This window comes from Lutjanus erythropterus, chromosome 9 (genome assembly GCF_056507025.1).
Source record: "Lutjanus erythropterus isolate fLutEry1 chromosome 9, fLutEry1.hap2, whole genome shotgun sequence".
Taxonomy (NCBI): Eukaryota; Metazoa; Chordata; class Actinopteri; order Lutjaniformes; family Lutjanidae; genus Lutjanus; species Lutjanus erythropterus.
In genome coordinates this window covers 18,480,712-18,501,055 of record NC_139325.1, presented here as the reverse complement: position 1 = coordinate 18,501,055, position 20,344 = coordinate 18,480,712, and the positions used below count along the sequence as shown (strand labels likewise).

At 38.2% G+C, this 20,344-nt stretch overlaps 1 protein-coding gene across 2 annotated transcripts in view; it reads left to right on the top strand.

Moving 5' to 3' along the window:
- The window catches only part of deptor (DEP domain containing MTOR-interacting protein), a 36,067-nt gene extending 22,534 nt beyond the window's left edge, over positions 1-13,533 (top strand). For both annotated transcript variants that reach the window (XM_084726321.1, XM_084726320.1), the window contains exons 6-10: positions 790-972; positions 1,787-1,924; positions 4,272-4,342; positions 5,153-5,257; positions 12,876-13,533. In XM_084726321.1, the coding sequence (XP_084582447.1) occupies positions 790-972; positions 1,787-1,924; positions 4,272-4,342; positions 5,153-5,257; positions 12,876-12,998 (620 nt within the window). In that variant the 3' untranslated portion in view covers positions 12,999-13,533. The remainder of the gene's footprint in view (positions 1-789; positions 973-1,786; positions 1,925-4,271; positions 4,343-5,152; positions 5,258-12,875) is intronic.
- Positions 13,534-20,344: the final 6,811 nt, after the last annotated feature.

Below are 20,344 nucleotides of genomic sequence, written 5' to 3'. Positions count from 1 at the left end.
GTCCTATACACACACTTTGCAAGTCACATAGATAGGGCCCTGTGAGGTACGCACAGGCCACTTTAAGTTCTTAAGACATGTCAGCAGAGGGGCAAAAACATTTTGCTGCACATGGATGCAAAAAAAAAGGTTGCAGTCTCTGAGCTTAGCCCCGGATCTCCTCAACTCCTAGATCCGCCTCTGACTGCAAGAGCCATAAAAGGGGCCAATAGATTTAAAAAAGTCTATCAACTTATTTTTTGAGAAATTGTTTGATGAATGACCAGTTTAGCTTATCTAAACTGGAGCAATGCTAACCGGTGCCTCATCCCGTGTCTGGGAGTTTTAACATTTTATCCATCTTCACTCTTTTCATGTCTCTGAATCCAGAAAATACTAATAAGTCCTTGAAAAACTAACTTTAAAATAAAAACTGTTTCTGTGTTTGACAAGATTTTCAAACTTTATTTTTTTTATATTTAAAAACTGTACTCAGTTCAGCTGGTCTTATCAGCTCAGCTGACACAGCTGATGTCAAGACTGTGAAGTCAGTTTATGTTTGAGTTCAGCTCAGATAGGAAACATGAAGCTGTGAGGTTTTTAGCCAAACTGACCAGTGGAACAAAAGACTAAACTAACTTTAACAGAGAAAGATTGTTCCTAAGAGAAATTTAGAGGAGATGGTATTAAGGTTGATGGTGAAGTTTAAACAGCTTTATATGTTTTCTACCTCATCTTATCTCTCCTTCTTTCTTTCTCTTTAACAAAATTTATTTATTCTCTCAATGTCCATTTTTTCTTTGTCTCCAGTCACCAACAAGCATCATTTTGTCGACGGGCCCCTCCTCTACCAGTTCAGGATGAATTTCCGGCGACGGCGGCGACTGATCGAACTCCTTCACGAACGTGGTCGCAGCATCCCTGAGAGTCACGACAGCCCCTTCTGTCTCCGCAAACAGAACTCAGATGGAGGAAACACCAGTTTCCTCTCAGGTAGAAACTGTACCACACTCACAAACACAAATTAAATGTGAAAAAAAACTGTGGAGGACAGAAAACATTTGATGTGGGGTTTTTTTTGTTCTAAAAAATGTGTGTTCATAAAACTTAAATGTTTCCTGTGGTTTCTGGCATCTGACTGTCACAGTGATATTTTATCCCCGTTTGCATTATCTTCTGTTGAGACACACACACACACACACACACACACACACACACACACACACACACACACACACACACGTGATGACTGGTGTCCTTGGTGGTGTCTGCCACATAAAGATAATAGAGTGGAGCTGTTTGTATTGGCAGTCAGAAGAACATGGTAAAAAGTGCTGAGTCCTGTTGCTCGATCTCATTGTCCAATTAATTTGGCCTCTGAAATCCAAGTAGTTAATCTGTGGAGTTTTGTGGGTTCAGCCTCAGATTTGATTTAGTTTATTCAGCTCACATCACACTCATTAAAGTGGAAAAGGGTGCTGTGGTCTGACTGCTTTCTATTTTTTTTTGGTTTTTTTTTTATGTTTTACACATCATTCCATCTTTTCTAAATTGGGGTTGCACAACTGATTGAGGCTTTTTTTTTTCAAAATGAAGTGTACATGATTTTAAATATTAATGAGGTTAAAGGCTTCATGTAAACTCATCGAGGATTAGTCCTTTTCATACTGTTTATTGACCTGCAGGTAGAAGAGCTGAGCTAATAAACGGTCCAATTAATTCCAGTCCTCCTTTATTGCTTTCCCCTCCTGCTGTTCCCCTGTCTTTCTTTAGTCTTAACGTCTCTCTCTGTCTCTCTCTGTCTCAGTGAGTCCCACTAAAGAGATCAAGGTGGCGGTCGGAGTTCGGCGGAGCAGCATGAGCAGCAGCTGTGGCAGCAGCGGGTATTACAGCAGCAGTCCTACACTCAGCAGCAGTCCACCTGTCCTGTGCAACCCCAAGTCTGGTAAGATGACGTGGACACACACAGTCTAGTTTATGAGTTTATTTATAGTATGATTACTACTATATTATAACTGCAACAGACAATAGCAACCTGACCAAGTCATGTTACTGATTTTGTCCCAAAGCATGACCAACTGTATCCATCTCATAATCAATGTTTTGTGTACATACTGAAAGCGTAATGGCTGTCAGGGTGGCGAGGGAGTGGATTTTCACTGCGTCATCCCACTCGCACAGGAAAAAAAATCCTGTCCTGTCCCGATTCTGAAGAACGACTTCCATTCTAGAGCAGACAGGAGAGAAAAAAAAAGGATAAAAAGAGACAACAGGATGACTAGCATTATGTTAATTTTATGTTATGTTATGGAATTCAGAGATGGGAAGTAACTAAATACAAGTACCCAAAGCAATCCCAGTCCTGAAAAAATGTCAGCCTGTATGTTGTTGGTCTTAATAAGCATAATAAGAATAAAACAGACTCTGCCACACACTTGTAGTGAATCGTAAGTCTTTTGGGAAAATCCTGCGCAGTGTACCATTTTAGATATTGATTATACCATAAATATTGGTCTTAAATCTATACGTTTTGCTTTATTTTAATGGATATATATAAGCGATAGATATGTGCTGCTTGTAGAAAGTGATAATCATGCGTTTAATGTGGGGATGGACTACTTTAACTTCTTAGTGGAGATGTGAATGAAATGATGCCTTTGAGCTCTGTGTGTGTGTGTGTGTGTGTGTGTGTGTGTGTGTGTGTGTGTGTGTTTTGCTTTGTGTGTTTTTACTACTGTGTGGTTTCCTTTGATGTGTCTAATCCAAGCAGAGTCCTTGACAGAGTCTCTTTATAGCAGCAGAACCCCCTCAACATGAGCACTCACACACACAATACACAATGAACAGGAAAAGGAAGGCACACACACATACACACACAGAGGAAAATTTCCCCTCTGCTTCATATTAACCTTAGTAATTGTGTGGTAAGATAAGACATTTTGGCACTTAAGAAGCCAGACAGTTTAAATAAAAGATGTTGGATACTGATATGAAATGGACGTGGCAGACGATGATGAAGTATTAAAAAGTAGTCCCGTCGATCAGATCAGATATCCACGGAGAGATTATAGAAATGTCAAGATCAAGAGGATAAAAGGTCTCTCACTTCACTTCCTCTCGCTTATCAGATTAGAGTGAAGTATTACACAGACCACAAATGATTAGTCAAGAACTCACATAGTGTTCAGTACACACAGGCCACAGGCTGTCTCAGAGGATGTGCTCTCAGGTTTGTGTGGAAGAAGCAGTTCAAGTCCTTTTAACGCTTTAAAGGAAGTTCAACATGACTTTGCACAGATTTCCTTCTTGGTTTAGCAAAATAAACATATATGAAACAGCTGCTGAAGTGAATCAGCATGCCTACTTTTTATAAAGCAGTGTAATTAGAAGTATGTAATTGAAATGTTATAGATAAGGCCTGAAACTAAAGATTATTTCCATTACTGATAATCTGTCAATTTTTTTTCCAATTAATTGATCAACCATTTAGTATTTAAAATGTTAAAAAAAAAAAGCCTAAAGAGCCCAAAGTGACTCAAAATGCTCCTTTTGTCCAACCAACAGTCCAAAACCCCAAATCTCTTCATTTATGATTTTTTACATTTAAGAAGCTGGAAGCAGCAAATGTTTTGATGAAAATGATTTTTTTCTTGAATGATGACTGAAATAACTAATCGATTATAAAAAGTAGTTGGCAACTAATTTTCTTTCAATCCACTATTTGATTAATCAAATAATCATGGAAGCTCTCGTTTAAAGACATCATAGAAATCATTGTCTGCATGGTATGTACATGGATGGATTCTTTGGCTCCATCTTCCCAGCCCTATGTTTTGTATTCTTTGTGTTTCATCACTTCAAATGTAGTGAACTTAAAATGAAGATGAAATAATTTTTGAGACACAAAAGTCCATTTAAAGCTGTGTGTAGTCATGTTGAAGTGAGTAATGTTCAGGGGAAGTTGGAGGAGGGGATTGTGTTTCAGGAAGCAGTGGGCCTTCAGGCCTGTTAGCATGTGACTGACATTAGGGCTTTTTTATTCATACGTATATACACACTTTTCCACCAACAGTAGTGTGTGTGTATGTGTGTGTGTGTGTGTGTGTGTGTGTGTGTGTGTGTGTGTGTGTGTGTGTGTGTGTGTGTGTGTGTGTGCGCGCATGTCTGCATGCATGCATGCTTTTTCATGCATGTATGTGTGTGTGCAGTAACCATGAGTATGTTGTCTTGCTTGGTTATCATGGTAGCAAGTAACATTTTGTATGTCTGTGTGTGTGTTTGTATTTCAACAGTTCTGAAAAGACAAGTGAGTCCGGAGGAGCTGCAGACACCAGGGGGACCTTTTCTAAAGAAGACATTCACTGTAGGACACAAACACACACACACGTACATGCACACATTCCCTCTCACACACACACTTGTAGCTACTTGAGGCAGGGCACTCAAGTCCTGTGTATGTTCTCGAAGCTCAGGCACGTGAACACAGATACACACACACACACACACACACACACACACACACTGGTTTCACTCTGCATTGTGTCTCAGATGAGTGTGAGCTCCACATGATGCCAAATGATCATCACACTTGACAAGAATACTAAAATTTGAACAAGACAAGATATAAATATTATGTTTATAGAGAGAATTGAACCACAAGGCTACTCACTCAGCCTTGGAACAGATGACTCTGTGAGCTAATGTATCATGTAGCTTTGGCAGATATGTCAGGTGACCATTGTGTACTGAATCTGAGGGCAGATTTCAACGGTTTGCTTATCTTGGGTCAGGTTTGATATGATGACTGACAGAAGAGTGTCATGGGTCCAGATTTGAAAAGGCACACATCACGTGTTTAAAGCGCACCAGGCTCACAAAACTCAGATCAGATCATCAAACTAGGTAGTGCTGCTCAAACATGGATCAATATTCTGTAACTGAATTCCTTCCATGATGTCACTCAGGGCTTCGGCACGTTTTGTGGCTTTGATTGGTTGTAGGTCCAGTTGCATCCAGAGTCATTTGAAAACGCCCCTTGTAAATCAAGAATGAACTGAGAGATTCCACATTAATACACATTTGTGAATTAATCTGGCGACCACTTCAGTTGCAAATTTTTGCAAAAACAGTGAGATGTCATATTGTATCAACAAGTGTTCTTGTTGTTCCTCAGATTGTAGGTGATGCTGTGGGCTGGGGCTTTGTGGTGCGAGGCAGCAAACCCTGTCACATCCAGGCCGTGGACCCTGGTGGACCTGCAGCTGCTGCTGGCATGAAGGTAAGGAAGGACAGTGGAGATGTATGGATCTTATGAATAGGGACCATTTCCAGTATGTTATCAGTCATTTATATAAATGAATAAAAATCTGAGCCTGTCAGTGGCAACTACTAGCTGAGGCAACCTAATGGACCAATTCCAAAACTTTTTTCTTTTTCATTTAAACCTAAAAAATGTGTAAGGATAGGGATTAGGTTTAAAAATTACAGAATTACCCTTTAAATGAGAATAACGTATATATATATGTATAATATCTTTACCACACTAAATTATAAAATTACCATGATATGTCATCAGAGATTACATGAAAACAAACTTGGAGCTAAAATCGGCATTGAATGTTCACCAAATGCGTTAGCCTCTGTTTGTTAGTTGTAAGAGATCATTATACATCATTAATAATCTTTTAGAAGGAGTAGATATTGATAACTGGTAAATTGAGCAATATTTTAACTGAGTCGGCAGACAGTCACTGAACTCAAACTTCGGAGCGTGTGTTTATGGGGAAGTGAGATTTTGTTTTCGTGACTGGACTGAATGGACTGAGCTTTACATAGACAGACAACTGACAGTTATAAACAGCTGTGCAACTTACAGTGCAGGACTTGTTGCTTGTCAGTGTCAAAGTTTAATGTTGCACTCGTCTTGCTCTGGCTGTCTGTCAGTTCAGTCTCCCTGCAGCCTGCAGGCAGCCTGCCTGAGCTTGAAGTCTGAAAAAACATTTACTTCAGCCTATTAAATATGCCATCTATGGCACCAGCTCACTGTTTGGATTTTTAAACACTATGGTGTTTTATATTTCATCTTTAAGTCTGCATGTAGCTATAACAACAGTATATATAACATATATATATATGTATGTATATGTAATATATATATATATACATATAACATATATATAATTAACAGTATATATACTGTTATATTCAAGTGTAGACTGCAAGACAAGAATGAAAGAGAGGAAAAGGGAAGCAATACAAAGACAAATAGAGGGACACTTCCTGTAATTTCAGCCTGCATGAGGAGGATGTGTCAGGACAGGAGCAGAGAGTAGCTGTAATAGCAGGAAAAGTGTGGAGGGAGGAAAAAAGTCAGGAAGAAGGAAAACCAGGTAATGGTGGCTCTGCTGCCACAGCTGGCATGAAAGTATGTAAGCAGAGTGGCAGTGAGGAATCCTGGGAATGCAGAGCACAGTGACTTAAACCACAACATGGAAAGAGGAGGAGAGAGGAGGAGAGAGGAGGAGAAAGGGCTGAATGAAAGAACCAGCAGCAGCCACAAAGAGGAGCAGAGAAGGAAATTGGGAGTGGACACAAGAAGTTATTAAGCATGTAATGAACTATTGGTCAGCTTTTGAATATTTAATGAACCTCTGCTAAAGTCCAGAGGACATTTGGAATAATAAATTGAACACTGAAATTTTCCTCAGGCATTATGGAAGTCCAAAGGTGACGATTTAAAAAAAAACATGAAAATTTTTCTTCCTCGTAATGGCAGCTAATTTAAGTTTTGCTGAATAAGTAAGGAACAGGATGTTAACTCAGAGTGACACGTGAGCTGAGGAGTGAAGAGGACTGTGGAGGATGAGGATGAAGGCAGAGGTAGAGGAGCATTGGTAGGAAAGAGGAAATGGTCAGTGAAAATAATATCACTTCTGCTTTGGTTACTGTCAGCAGTTTTATTTTATCACCATGGAAACATGTGTCATGACTCATGGTTCATGCTTGGTTATAAAGGCGTCCTGTGTGTGTGTGCGCGTTTGTGATTAGCTCTGTTGACCTGAGTGTGGGCTGCTTGTGTGACCTACATCCATACTGTTTCATGTGACACTTTTTAGTCCTAATCTTGTTGTTTCCACCTTTTTGTGTTTTTATAGCTTTTGAATTTGTCTGAAAGGTAATATCATCTTTTATGAGCTGAGGGCAAAAATCAAATCAAAACCAGAATATTTGGTTAGAAATATGAGATTTTCACTCTCAGTTAAATCAATTATGTTTATATTTTGCTTCTAAAAAAAAAAAAATACATCATACATGACAAAAAATTACATAAGGTAAGACCCCACCTAACAATTAATCTAACAATTATTTTTCCATTTAGTCAAATACTCTTAACAAATAATTTACTGATTATTCTAAAGATAGTACATTTATATAACAAATAATTTACCCAAAATAAATATCAAAAACTTAATGGTCCTGGAAAATAGACACAAAGTGCATTAGAATGATGATTATAGTGGCATATTTTAAAAATAGTCTCATTTCCACTCTGTGTAATTTGTCAGATGTCTAATAAGAGAAATACTGGACCTCAAATACAAAAGGATTGTTGAGACACAGATGAATTAAATCATTGTGTCAACCAGTTCCTTGAACTGGACAGTGTTTATCGAATCAGTATTTATACTGTAGTGTTTGAATTTAAAGTTAAAATGGTTATGACATGGATTTATTAAGTATTTTTGCATTGTAGAGGAGCAACGAAAGTAACAATAATAACAGGCTGTAATGTTAGTTATGTTAATTTAAGCCACTTCCTCAGTCATACATAGCTAATAAAGTAAACAGAAAATATTAAAGGCTAAATTAATTAATTTTTCTAATCAGTTGATTGCATCTATTAATTGGTCCAACCCTATAAGACTAAGACCATAATGACTGTGTAATTACTCAGTATCATCACTGTAGATTAAATTCCTCGTGTGCAGCGGTGTTCGTTGCACTCCCTGCAGTTCCTAGAAGGTTATCGCTATCCCGCTTCACCTGAGTAGCTTTATTGATGTGTAATTAAGCAGCAACACAATCCAGGAGAGGGAATGTCGTGCTGTGAGGTGTTGGCACTGCGGTTCAGGCAAAAGGCCAAAAGAGAAACTCACACCCATTGACCTCAGGGGAGCGGGTAGTAAAAACCATTATGAGGCTCTTCTCTTTTCTCTCTCTCTCTCTCTCACGCACACACACAAATATGCACACACAGACACACACACACACACACACACACACTTTCAAACACTGCATCTCTGTCTGTTTGCATCTTTTTCCACCACACACAGACAGACGCACACATCAGCATTGTGCTGCCCATAATGGATCCCAGCACTTATGTAACTGTTAGAGCCACTTCTAATGCACTTCCATAGGCCGCAGGTAGAGCATGTGTGTTTGTCTTACTTTGTGTCCATTTGTGCACCCTGTACCATACACTGTGTTTGCACACCATTAGATGTGAGTGTACATAACTATATGTTCTGTTAAATTATTTGAACCACACATAAGAGTAATAGTTTCTAAACCCCCATTTAAAAGATTTTGAACCTTGAAATTTAAATATTAGAAGGCGTTTGACGTTCAGATGAATCAGGAAGTGTAGCAGGTTGCAATTTCAGAAGATTCTTATAATATATGCTATGTATTTAATCCCATCTTTGAAATTATGATTATGCTGAACACACACAATTATAACCAGTTGAGAAGCATAAAAGAACTAATAGTCTGACCGTCTCTCAAGGAACAGTTTGCTTATTCTCTGTCTTGCTGAGACTCGCCTGGAGTCTTGTCATCACCATGAAGTTGCCTGGCAACCAGCAGACTCCAAGAGGTCACTGCTCCTGGCTTCTGTCTGTAAAACCAAAACTTGTTGTTTATACATCTTTTTGCACAGATTAAATAAACAAGATATAATGTATAAAGATTCATGAGCTAGAAGTAATTTGAGAATTGAGCCAAATCGGTGCCTTTTCAAGCTAAATTTCTTCCAGATCACATTTCATGTGATGTTCAGTGTAAGGTCATGATACCTTTGTCATAGGAGACATATTGATATGAAATAGTATTGTCAACACAGGTGTTACCAGTGACACTAGTTAAGGTTCCATTTAGTGTAGCAGAACATTTCCAGTGAGCCAACATGTGTAATAGCAGCACCCTGACTTTGTTTGATCTGAATGAAAAAGAACCTTAATTAAATTCTCACATGGCTGCTGCAAAAGGACCCTTTCCAAACTGAGCTTGATGTAATGTTGGTAGAGTAGTAGGATATTTTACATTGTGTGGCCACTCTATCTGGGCTGTGATTTTAAACTGCCGAATCTATAAAGTCTACATCTCTTCAGCCATCTGTGGCTCAGTATTTTTCCTTTTCTTGTTTTGTGGTAATCAACAAACTGCACCAAGTAATGCTACTTCTCTCTTTTGGTCAACGTTGTTGAGGACACAGTCACTTTGTGTCAAATAAACTTTATTAGGACTGTAATGGACAAAACCTCTGATGTGCTCAGTTGATTAATCAATACAGTGTGAATATAGAAGTTGTACATTTTGGCTATTCAAATAAAAAAAAAAGTAGTGATTAATAGATTAACAAAAACCTTTAGTGTCCTCCCATCTTAAGGGATGCTAACCTAAGCTAGCCATCTCCTGGCTCTAGCTTTATGCTTAATGGACAGACATGAGAGTGGTATTGATCTTCTCATTTTATTCTCGACAAGAAAGCCAATAAGCACATTTTCCAAAATGTCAAACTATTTCTTTAAAACACCAAACCAACCAGGGAACCCAAACATATGATGGTTTCAATTAAATCACTTATTGTTTCTCTGTTTTTCTAATTCCTCAAGGGAAATTAATGCAAACATGGCCTCAGGTTATCTATCACCTGAGTATTTTTGTAAAGGACAGATATTCTCTACATTGTACACAGCTGTTACTGTTATCCCTTCATGTAAGTTCCATATCTCAGCATGGTCTCTTAAGATGTGTTGTTTATTCTCCCTCTATGTCTTCTCTTTATGTCTGTTTCTGTCTCTTTCCTCTCTCTGTATGAGAGTGTTTTTTAACCCTCTGAGTGCAAGGAGTCATTCAATCCAGCTGGGCCCCCGCCAAGACTAACAACCCCACAGCCTGAAAGGAGAGAAGCATCAGTGGGAGAGAGGAGAGGGGGAGGTGTTGGAAGACTGTAGAAGAGGTTGAAAGGAAAAGTGGAACAGTGATAGAAATGAATTGAAAGAGAGTGTGTCCAGAATTGCATGGAGGAAAGTACTTTGATTCTGCGAGTGCTGGGATATAGGCTGCTGAGGTTTAGATGTGATTACAGGCTGAAATTCCTCTGCAGCAGCACAGGATTAACGATTTTTTTTCCCTTCCTTCTATCACTCTTAATCTCTCTTTCCACTTATTCCCTCTGCCTATTCCGATCGCTCCTTTCCTGAAACATTTAGGAAGGCCGGAAAAACATTTAGAAGCAATCGCTGTGAAAATAGCCCAAAATAGTAACCTTTATCTGCATGTTTCCACTCTTCTCATATAACATAACAGTTTATGCAAGGAACAGACAGGGTTTAAATAGCTGCTCCATGTAAGATGTTTCCTGAGTCAAAAGCCCATAAAACACATCTGTAAAAGTTTTTCTTCCATCGACACTCAGCAGTCTACATCTGCACTTCATCCATTTATAGGCAATATAAATATCCGAGTGATTATCTGTTTTTGTTCTTTCTGACATGCATCAGATTTTTTGTATCTCTCAGGGTCTTTGGAAATCTTTCCAGAGCCAATGAACAGGGAGCGTGCTTACATGTGTGTGTGAGTGTGCGCCTGTAATAGCTTGCAAAAAACAAACCACAGCAGCAGCAGAAACGGCAGCATCGTGTTGCAAGAGCTGCAGCCAGAAAGCAACTCAGGCAACAAGTCTTATCTCTGTCAGAGCTGCAGAGTTGGAGCAGTGGTTCAATAACGATAAGGGAGGTGGGGTCCGGGCGTGACGGGGGACTGATTTGAGTGTGGTGGTCATGTTGCACCTGCTGTAATTTATGCCAGGCAACACTATCAGTGTTTACTTGTTTCTCTCTACTGCTGCAGCTTTAAGTGTGCTCTAATTTCAGTGTCTTCTTACAGAAGGATTGCCTAATTTGTTTCATTTTTAGGCTTTGCTAGCTGCACTGTGAGTGGACAAATATTATTAAAGGAATACTCCACTGAAAATATTATTTTAGAAGTGTCTCTTTACATTTAACTGTGGGTCTAAAATGTTTGGAGCTAACCTGTTGCTTCTGTTTGGGGATCTCAAGGAAAAAACGGGCTGCTGGGCCTCTGATAACTACCTTTCATTCAGCTTCCTGTGCAAAATGTGTATTTTTTCTATGCCACAAAACTACCTGATCTTAGATTTGCTGTGTAATAAAATACAGTACCTCGGTCAACATTGCTTAATAATGTTGACCTAAAGTTGTATAGTAGTTACTTATATTTACATGTCAAGAATTAGATGAGAAGATTGATTATACTCTTTAATCTGTCCCTTTCCAGGCAACAAAGCGAGAATGCTTGGGACATAAACCATTGTATAATGGGAATATTGTCTTTTGTGTTGTTTTTACATGTTGCATTTTGTACAAATAAAACAAACAGGACATGACATGCTTCTTAAGTCACATTTCCACCCAAGTACCTGGAACATTTAGTTTCAGGAACTTTTCAAGAGACTAAAAGGTTCCTTCAGCCTGTGTTTCCAGAGAACAACCTAAAGATTTGCCAAAATTAGGCAAATTATTCCACTGATGTATGAATAAATGTAATTTCTGTGTGCAGCTATATAGCAATGATTTCTTCTATAACTCCAGTGTTGATGTGTCGAAGCACAGTTAACAAAAAACAAACTGGGTTGCGTATTTGCGTTTGGGTGGGTAGTTGTTAGGTTGCCTCTTCATTTGGCCACCTCAGCTCCACTCACACTCCACATCTTTGACCATTTTTGGATTAGCCAGGAGTTAGCTGGAGTCAGACATTGCCACGATGGTAACAGCCAGAACCACCACACTTCAAAACCACTCTTCAGAAACCTGTGGATGACATTTCAGTAACTGTATCCTTGTTTTACACAGTCTGTGTCAGAGATCCAGAATCACAGTAAAAAGCACAAAAATGTCAAACAGAAGCCTCTCTAACCACATCGCCCACTTCTCCACCACAAATCCAAATATTGATTACCTTCCAAACACTGCATGACATTGGTAAATACACTATTTCCATGTCATGATGTTATCTTTTCATTGCCATGCTCAATCCTACAGATGATGAGCATTTTATTCCCCAAAAAAGACAAAGTCAAGTGTTACTTGCAAGTCCTGTCTTTCTTTCTTCCTCTTGTCTCTTGTCTCTTTGTACTGACTTCCACTGTCTCACTTCCACATCTGTTTGACTCAGTTTTAAAGTGGAATTAGACAACTTTTTCGCTTTACCCTACAGTATTATTATGAAGTAAGGGTTGATTGCACAATGTCATGGCCTTCGAATAATGACATCATCCGGTTTAGATTGGTTCCCTATGGGCCTCACTTTCACTATGCTACTGAGCTTGATTTATTCTGTGAACTTTTTCCCTCCATTATAAACTAAATGAATGAACAAATTCATGCTTTTTCTCTAAATGTTTTCTTCTAACGTTATTTTCCCCTTCACTCTCCACCAACCCAAACGTTACTCACTCTGAGTGGAGCAAGGCTCAGAGGAAACATAAAGTGATCAGGTGTTGTGTGCAGGTGTACGATAATGTCACATAGAAACATAGGGAGAGAGTTGTCTGTTTACACTTTAACTTTTTCCTCTCTTTCTTTCTTCAGGTGTGTCAGTTTGTAGTGTCGGTGAATGGACTGAATGTCCTCTCTCAGGACTACCGGGCCGTCAGCAACCTGATTCTGACTGGACCCCGGACGATCGTCATGGAGGTGATGGAGGAGGTGTAAGTTTTAGAAGAGCTGTGACAGAAACTGTCATACAGTACATAGACGGGTAGTACAGTAATAATGTGGGGACAACAACGTTTAGTACTTGACCTCAAAACCACAGCGACGGAGCAACGTGGATGACTTGAACTCACACTATCTGTTCCAGCGTTGACTGGATGAGGTGGATGACTGATATTCAAGGCAAGCAGATATTTCAACCTGTAGACAAAACACACAGGTTGTACTTGATTTTATCCTTGAATTTAGAGGCGTGCGTGTAAAAGAGGCGCCGCCACTTCTACAGACGATGATCCAACTGCTTCAATGAGCCCACAAAGACTCAGATTTCATGAAGAGGCCCCAGACTTTACGTGTGGAACAAGGAACTTTTTAGTGTCCTTGGTGTGGAACAGCAAGACCCGTATTCCCTGTTTTTGTTTGAGTTTTGGACCAGAAGTGTGTCATGGATCTGTTGCTGAACCTGATGAGTGTTTATAGAACGTCAAAGGCCGAGAGATTTTCATTTGAACCGGGAGACGAACAAGAAAGAGCTGAAACTAAGGAAGAATATTTCATGTTGACACATTTAGTGACCTCTTCCCCAGTTAAAACCTGGACTGATGCCCTTGATGGTTCAATACTGCCCTCTGCTGGGAGAGACAGGAGGACACACAGCGAGGGAGCATTTATACCACAGTTACATAAATCATGAATCTTTGGTTGCAGGGTGTTTTATTGTTTTTCCTTGTTGGGGGAACCTCCATGTTAAATAGATAAGAATTTATCCACATTGTGTGAAAAACAACTTGATTGATGCCCAGGTAGATTTATGTGTAGCTGCTAGTATTAGTTAGTTTACATAATAAAATTCAGCGATAAATTGTATGACATTAAGAGGCACAATGTATATAGAAAAGTTAGGAACAATTTAATGCACAAACAAAAGAAGTCCTGCTTTAGAAAAATAGGTGTTTATTGGATTAAGTCCACATTATTGAACTAAAACAAGCGGCAGCACTGAGAACATCTAGAAACTTTATAAATAATTATTTTAAAAAGGTTTATTTACCCCTGATATCTGACAGTATCTTTTCTTAACATGGCATGTGATATGTTGAAACTTTCATGGTGGCATAAAATGTCATTATTTCTTTAAACAAATAAGAACTCAGAGAGCAAATCTATTCTTATGCTTTGATTTTCTTAGAATTTTTCTAACAAGGGTTGCATTTATTGTGTAAAAAGCAAACAAACAAAAAAAATGTGTGTTTCATACCAGTAGTAATGCCAAATATCTGTAATTGGAGTAAAGTTATGCCAACAAGATTTAATTACAAAACATAAACATACAGTAGAGTCCAATGACCTTAAAGGGACAGTTCACCCCAAAACAAAAATACATATGTTTCCCCTAGCCTGTGGTGCCATGTATCCATTTGTCCTGTTTTGGTGTGAGTTGCAGAGTTTTTGAGATATCTGCTATAGAGATGTCTGTCTTCTCTCCAGCATCACGGTAATAGATGGCTCGAGTCCAGTGGTGCTCAAAGTGCCAAAAAATACATTTGAAAAACTCAACAACAATGTCTTTTTATATAAATTATGACCTGGGTGCTCAAGATAATCCACAGACCATGTTGAGCTGTTTCATGTAGGAACTAATTTCTTTCTGCAGTAGAATCAACTGGAACTACGTTGGAATCTGTCAGAGCTACTTTCTTTCTAATAGAAAGAAATATTTCCTGCTCACAACAAGGTCTGTGGATAGTAACCACATCATCCATTGGTTTTGAATTTTTCAAAAGTATTTTTTGGTGCTTTGAGCTCCACATGCCGATTGCCGGCCATTATCTCCAAAACTAGGCAACTAACATGAAAAAAAAAAAATCTGAATGAATAAGTAGCACTACAGGCCAGTGGACAATATCAATTTTTTGATTTTGGGGGTGAGCTGTCTCTTTAAATATAAAATTTGTATCTATATTCTGCTTTGGATGTTGTAAGAAAACTAAAGAGAAGAATGGCTAAAGAGCACTTCAGCTGAACCTTTAAGCAATGCTTTTAATTGACAAAAGCACTTAGGTGATAAAAGTGTTTCTTTTTTTAAATGAAATTTGAGTATGTATATGTACATAAACACACTCACATATATACATGTATGTATATATATATTTTCAATGCTGTGAGAACCATAAACAGTAGTTATTTCTCCTTAAAGGAGAAGGAGTTTTTAACTGACCTACATAAGCAAACAAGACCATCAGAAAGAAAGTTGGCTATTTCTAGACAGTTATTCTTATTTCCTGTCACCGAGTCAAATTCTCCTTGAAATCAGATCATATGCAGACCAGAAGAGCCTATGTTTACATGTTCCCAGGCAAAGCTACGTTAGCCAGTTAAAGGTACAGTGTGTAAGACCTACAGGTATCTATTGGCAGAATGTGGCAAAAATGGAATATAATGTTCATGAGTATGTTTTAAGGTTATCAAAGTATTTTTTTCAATGCCACATTTAATACAATTCAATATCAGTTAATTATAGTATTGAAAATAGCAAAGTTATAGAAAAAACAAGATCTGAGTGTTCATTCAAGACTCTACTCACCTCTATTTAGTCTTCACTGTCCTGCTGTTCACTGACCTTTTCTGTTCCCATGCTGTGTGCAGCTTGTTTTAAAAGAAAAAGAAAGAAAAGAAAAAAAGAATCTTGTTTTGTGTGCCAAGGACTTTGTTTTTTTCTTTTTGCACCGGTATCAAAAGAGATATAAACTACCTTTTTTAATACCTTTTGCTTTTAGAAAAGTTTAAAATTCGGCTATCACAAAAACTCTAGTATGTTTTCCTCAGTGTATAATCACCCCAAAATAACAATCATTGAATGAGCCATTTATATCTAAAGAGGGTACAGGTCCTCTTCCACAGAGGTCACCATGTTACGTCGCCACATTTCTACAGTAGCCCAGAATGGACAAACCAAACACTGGCTCTAAATACAGCCTGTCGTGGTTTGCATGACTTTCAGGGCCAGCATACTTTCTGTTACAGGATGGTGAGATAAGGTATCTACGAGCTCCCCAATACATGCCACCAAATCCTACTGGTCCTTTAAAAAGAAGCATGAGGAGCTTTTTCTTTAGATTATTTTTATTTTGGATGTTATATTTTTTGGTTTTGGCGGTGGAAACGCTGCCACTTTTGCCCATAGGGCCTCCAAAATTAACACAATATGAAAGTTCCCTGTAGTGCTTTGAGTTACCTGCATTAAAGCAGGCCTGATGTTTAGATAACTGGGTTTGTACAACCTCCTTTAACCTCCAGAACAATAACCTCAGAGTTAACTGACTGCCATCATGTGCTTAGACATACTAGCATGAGAAAATCACATTTAAAACTATATGATAAAAAAGAAGAGCATGGATATGTGATGCTCATATTACTCATACAGTATTACAGTGTTTGTAATCAATGGTTACTCATGAGTAAACACTTGTTTACTTGTTTTTAAACAAAATAACACTGCCTGGTTCAGTGGATGTGTATTTAGTTTAGTCCAGAAGTGAAATTATTACTTATACAAATGCAGTTTTTCTATTCAAGGTGAACGTACAGTATATTCAGGAAATCTTCATTGCCAAGGGTAGAATGAACACACACTGTATATGACAGTAAACTGCCTCCAAGTGTCTGAAGTGAGTTATTCAGTGGATATCTCATCAATTTTTCTCAACGACTGACCTATTATGTCATTTAGGTATGAGGACGTGTTGTTTTTCTCAATGTGCTTCGATGTTGTAAGCAGTGAAATGCATGATTCCTGTAAATCTGTGCTTATGTAGCATTATCTTCTAATCCAAAGCGCTGCTTCAGTCAGTCGACTTGTAGGACTGAGTAATCTGACAAGTCATATCTGAGTCAAAGTAGATTTGAGCCTTCAAAACTCTTTGTTTCCACTTTCTCCCAGAACAGAACAAACCTTCCTCTATAAATAAGAAGTTTATGAAATTGTTAGAGAATACTTAACAGCACTGTGTGTGTGACTCAACTGTTTTTCTCTAAACTTGCTTACTTCACTTTAAAGGACAAAGGTTGGGAACCATTGCTTTAAAGCTTCTCAGATATTGGTGATGTTCTCTGGTTTACTCTGATAAACTCTTCATGAGATTTTGTCTCAGTTGCTGATCTCATAAATCCTCATGATCTTGGATGATAACATACTGTTTTAATAATGTTCATGTAAAGTTCACTGGTATTTTATTGGTAGGGTTTGTTGTGCTTTGAGAAGATTTAATATGAACAGGTGCAAAGATTTCCATATTCTTTGATCATTTTTTGTTGGATTTGTCCACACAGCCAGTCAGCAGGTAACATGACAAACATCACTTCTACCCCAAGCTGCAGACATTAGTGAATCATTAGTCTGCTATGGAGATATCACAGTTTATATCCACACTTAGCAAGGGTTCAGTTTTTCTTTAATTAAAAAACCTCGCCTACCTGCGTTTGTTCTTTTAACCGTGTCTGGAAGTGATCTGGCTGAAGGGTTTTGTGATCGTGTTAAATTTGATGGAAAAAGTTGCCTGTTTGTCAGAAGGCACTTTGGAAAGTGCATCAGTTGTTGTGTTCTGGCAAGTAGAAATATGCAGAAGTGAGGCACAAGTGTCTCGTATGTATTAAAGTGTTGAAAGAGTTCCCGGTGGTCAAAGCTGGTTGAAACGGGTTCACTGACTGTTCAACAATCAGCCTGAAATCATTTGCCTTAAGATCCTTATTTTGCTGCTAATGACAGTTAGTGTTCATCTAATCTCTTGTTCTCTTCCCAGCTCTGATATCTCTCACTTTGGGTATAAAAAAGTGCTTGTTGTATTTTGGTGATCATGCCTCAGTTTTATTGACAATCAGTGTTTTATGGACACCACCTTTAAATAGCACAACAGCAGTTTTTAAAGTAGTGACAGTCTGACAGAATGTATTTCAACGCCATCTTCTACATTGTGCTGTTGATATCGTCAGTTTTATACTTCAATGATTGATTCACTCGTTTAATTAAAGGGACTCTTTGCTTTATGTTCACCTCACGAGGCCGGAGTGAGCGGCCCAAACATTTTCAGCAGGTGTGTTTATTTTCTCCGCTATCAGAGATTGAATGTTGGGTTTGATGACAATATAAGCTCACAGTATCACAGTCTGCAGCTAAAGCTCATTCTGATGTTCTGTTGTATTAAACCAATGATTTAAGTGTTTAATAAACAAACTGATAATACTCTGAGCATGTGGTTTCATCTTTAGGTCTTTTCTGCTCAATAATGGACATGAGTTAGGCTCACATTTCAGTTTGTGCATGTTTAAAACTCTCACTAAAGCAGGTAGTTTATTCAAATAGCAATAATAATAGAAAAAGAAAAAGAAAAAATAGAAAAAACATGTTAGTCTTTTTAGTTCTGTATTTGAAATTGCATTTCTGTACTTTTTAGTGTGTAGTAGAAAAAAAATGTTTTCAGTTTCTGTCCCTGTTACATAGAGTTCCATCATGTTCTTTTTCATTTAGCACAGTCAACTTAAAGGGCAATTTTGATGTCAGAGACAGATAATATTATAATTATAATTATTTTTATGTATAATTTCTTCTTTTATCACAGGGGTACAGGGACATGTAGCTTAATCTATGAGCATCTTGTCTTGTTTTCCTCTCTGAAAGGCTGAGGATACAATGTGCACCACCTTTCACCTGGACTGACATTCCTGATTTCTCTTGCAAAGGCATCTGATATCCTCAGGCAGTGGGTCTCATATCTGGGAAGTCATCTGTGGAAGTCCTGAAGGGCAAGTGAGAAAAAAAATCTGGTGGTTCTTGTCTAATCTAAATTGTTTTTTCCTCCTGTGGTTATTTCTTTGAATTAATTTTTGTCAGGTTAATACTGACATCTTTTTTTGGCGGGGCAGGGTGTGCTATTCTAATCTAATACACTTTTTTTTTTTATTATTAAATTCAGCGAATATCTCCAAATGTTACTCTAGCTCCCCAAACTGTGTATGCACTCTAAAAAGTTAGATGTCTCTACACAGCTCTAGCTCTGTAAATGGTGAACAAAAAGTGGCTCGGATCAAGTCACACAACACTGTTTCAGCAACAGGTCACTGTGCACAGGACAGGGGGGTGACGACGGAAAGCAAAAGGGACCATAAATCTTATGAAGAAGCACTGAAGGAGGATTTATTTGGTTGTCGGGTTCAAAGATAAACAATCTTTCTCTAGAATAGCCCACCCAACCTTTAAAACTCACCTGGAAGAAAACGTGAATGCTTTAATTCCTATTTTGAACATGGGGTAGTGGTGCACTTCAGCTTCTTGTGGGTGAAATAAGTATTACAACAATAAACACTCAGAGAAGTGATTCTGGCAAGACAATTTTCTAACCTGTTCTTAAGTAACAGACACAGGAGAGAAAATTATTTAGTTCAGACTTGGATGGATCACCAGAATTATTTTCTCACACAGTTAACCAGTGTTAGGGAAGCTTCTCTGAAAGCAGAGCTTCGCTAGCTGTCAAATGCTTCACATGGGCTTACAATACCCTGAGGAGAAATCTTGTTTGTTTTACTAGAGCTACTGGGAGTAGTTCAAACTCATTTGTAAAAAGAAAACACATGCCATCAAAAAATATACCACTCAGCTGAGTTTATTGCAGAAAAAACTGCCCACTTGTTCACATGTCAGACATAAACCAGAAGAATAAAATATCCTTCTATTCATGAGAAAGTACAGCAATGTCAGCTTTGGTTTGTCCATTTGGATTTAATCAGACAGTAGGGAATAGTGAATAATTTAAAAAAAACTCTCTCCTTTCCCTTTATGGCCCAAAATTGATTGTAGTTTTTGTTGTTAACTACACAAAAGTAATAAGTAATTTAACTACTTGAACCACTATACAAATATGAATACAGCTGAAGCAACTAGCAAGCTACTACAGTTTAATTACTTGTAGTTTGCTATTCCCCAACATCTCATTCTACACATAGCTTACTCTATAAATGCCTTGGCTGATTTTCTTCCTGTCTTCCTGTCCAGCCAAAAACACACCTCCTCTTTTTTTTAGGTGCACTACCAAAAAGCTACCAGCAGGGGTTGCTGTTATACTGTAGAACACTGTCTGTCAGTGTCGTTTGTGCCTCTCTTTTCTTCTTTATTTTAACATGAGTGGCTCCATATCTCAGCCAGGGGTGTATTTGTTGGACAGTTTGATGTATTTCAGTAGGGACACAACAGGTTTTAGATCATCTCGTCCAGCTCTGTTCTATACGTGAACACAATCCACAAGAGTGGAACACATCTGCAATCCAGCAGCTGGATTTGCAAGACTGCCATTGTT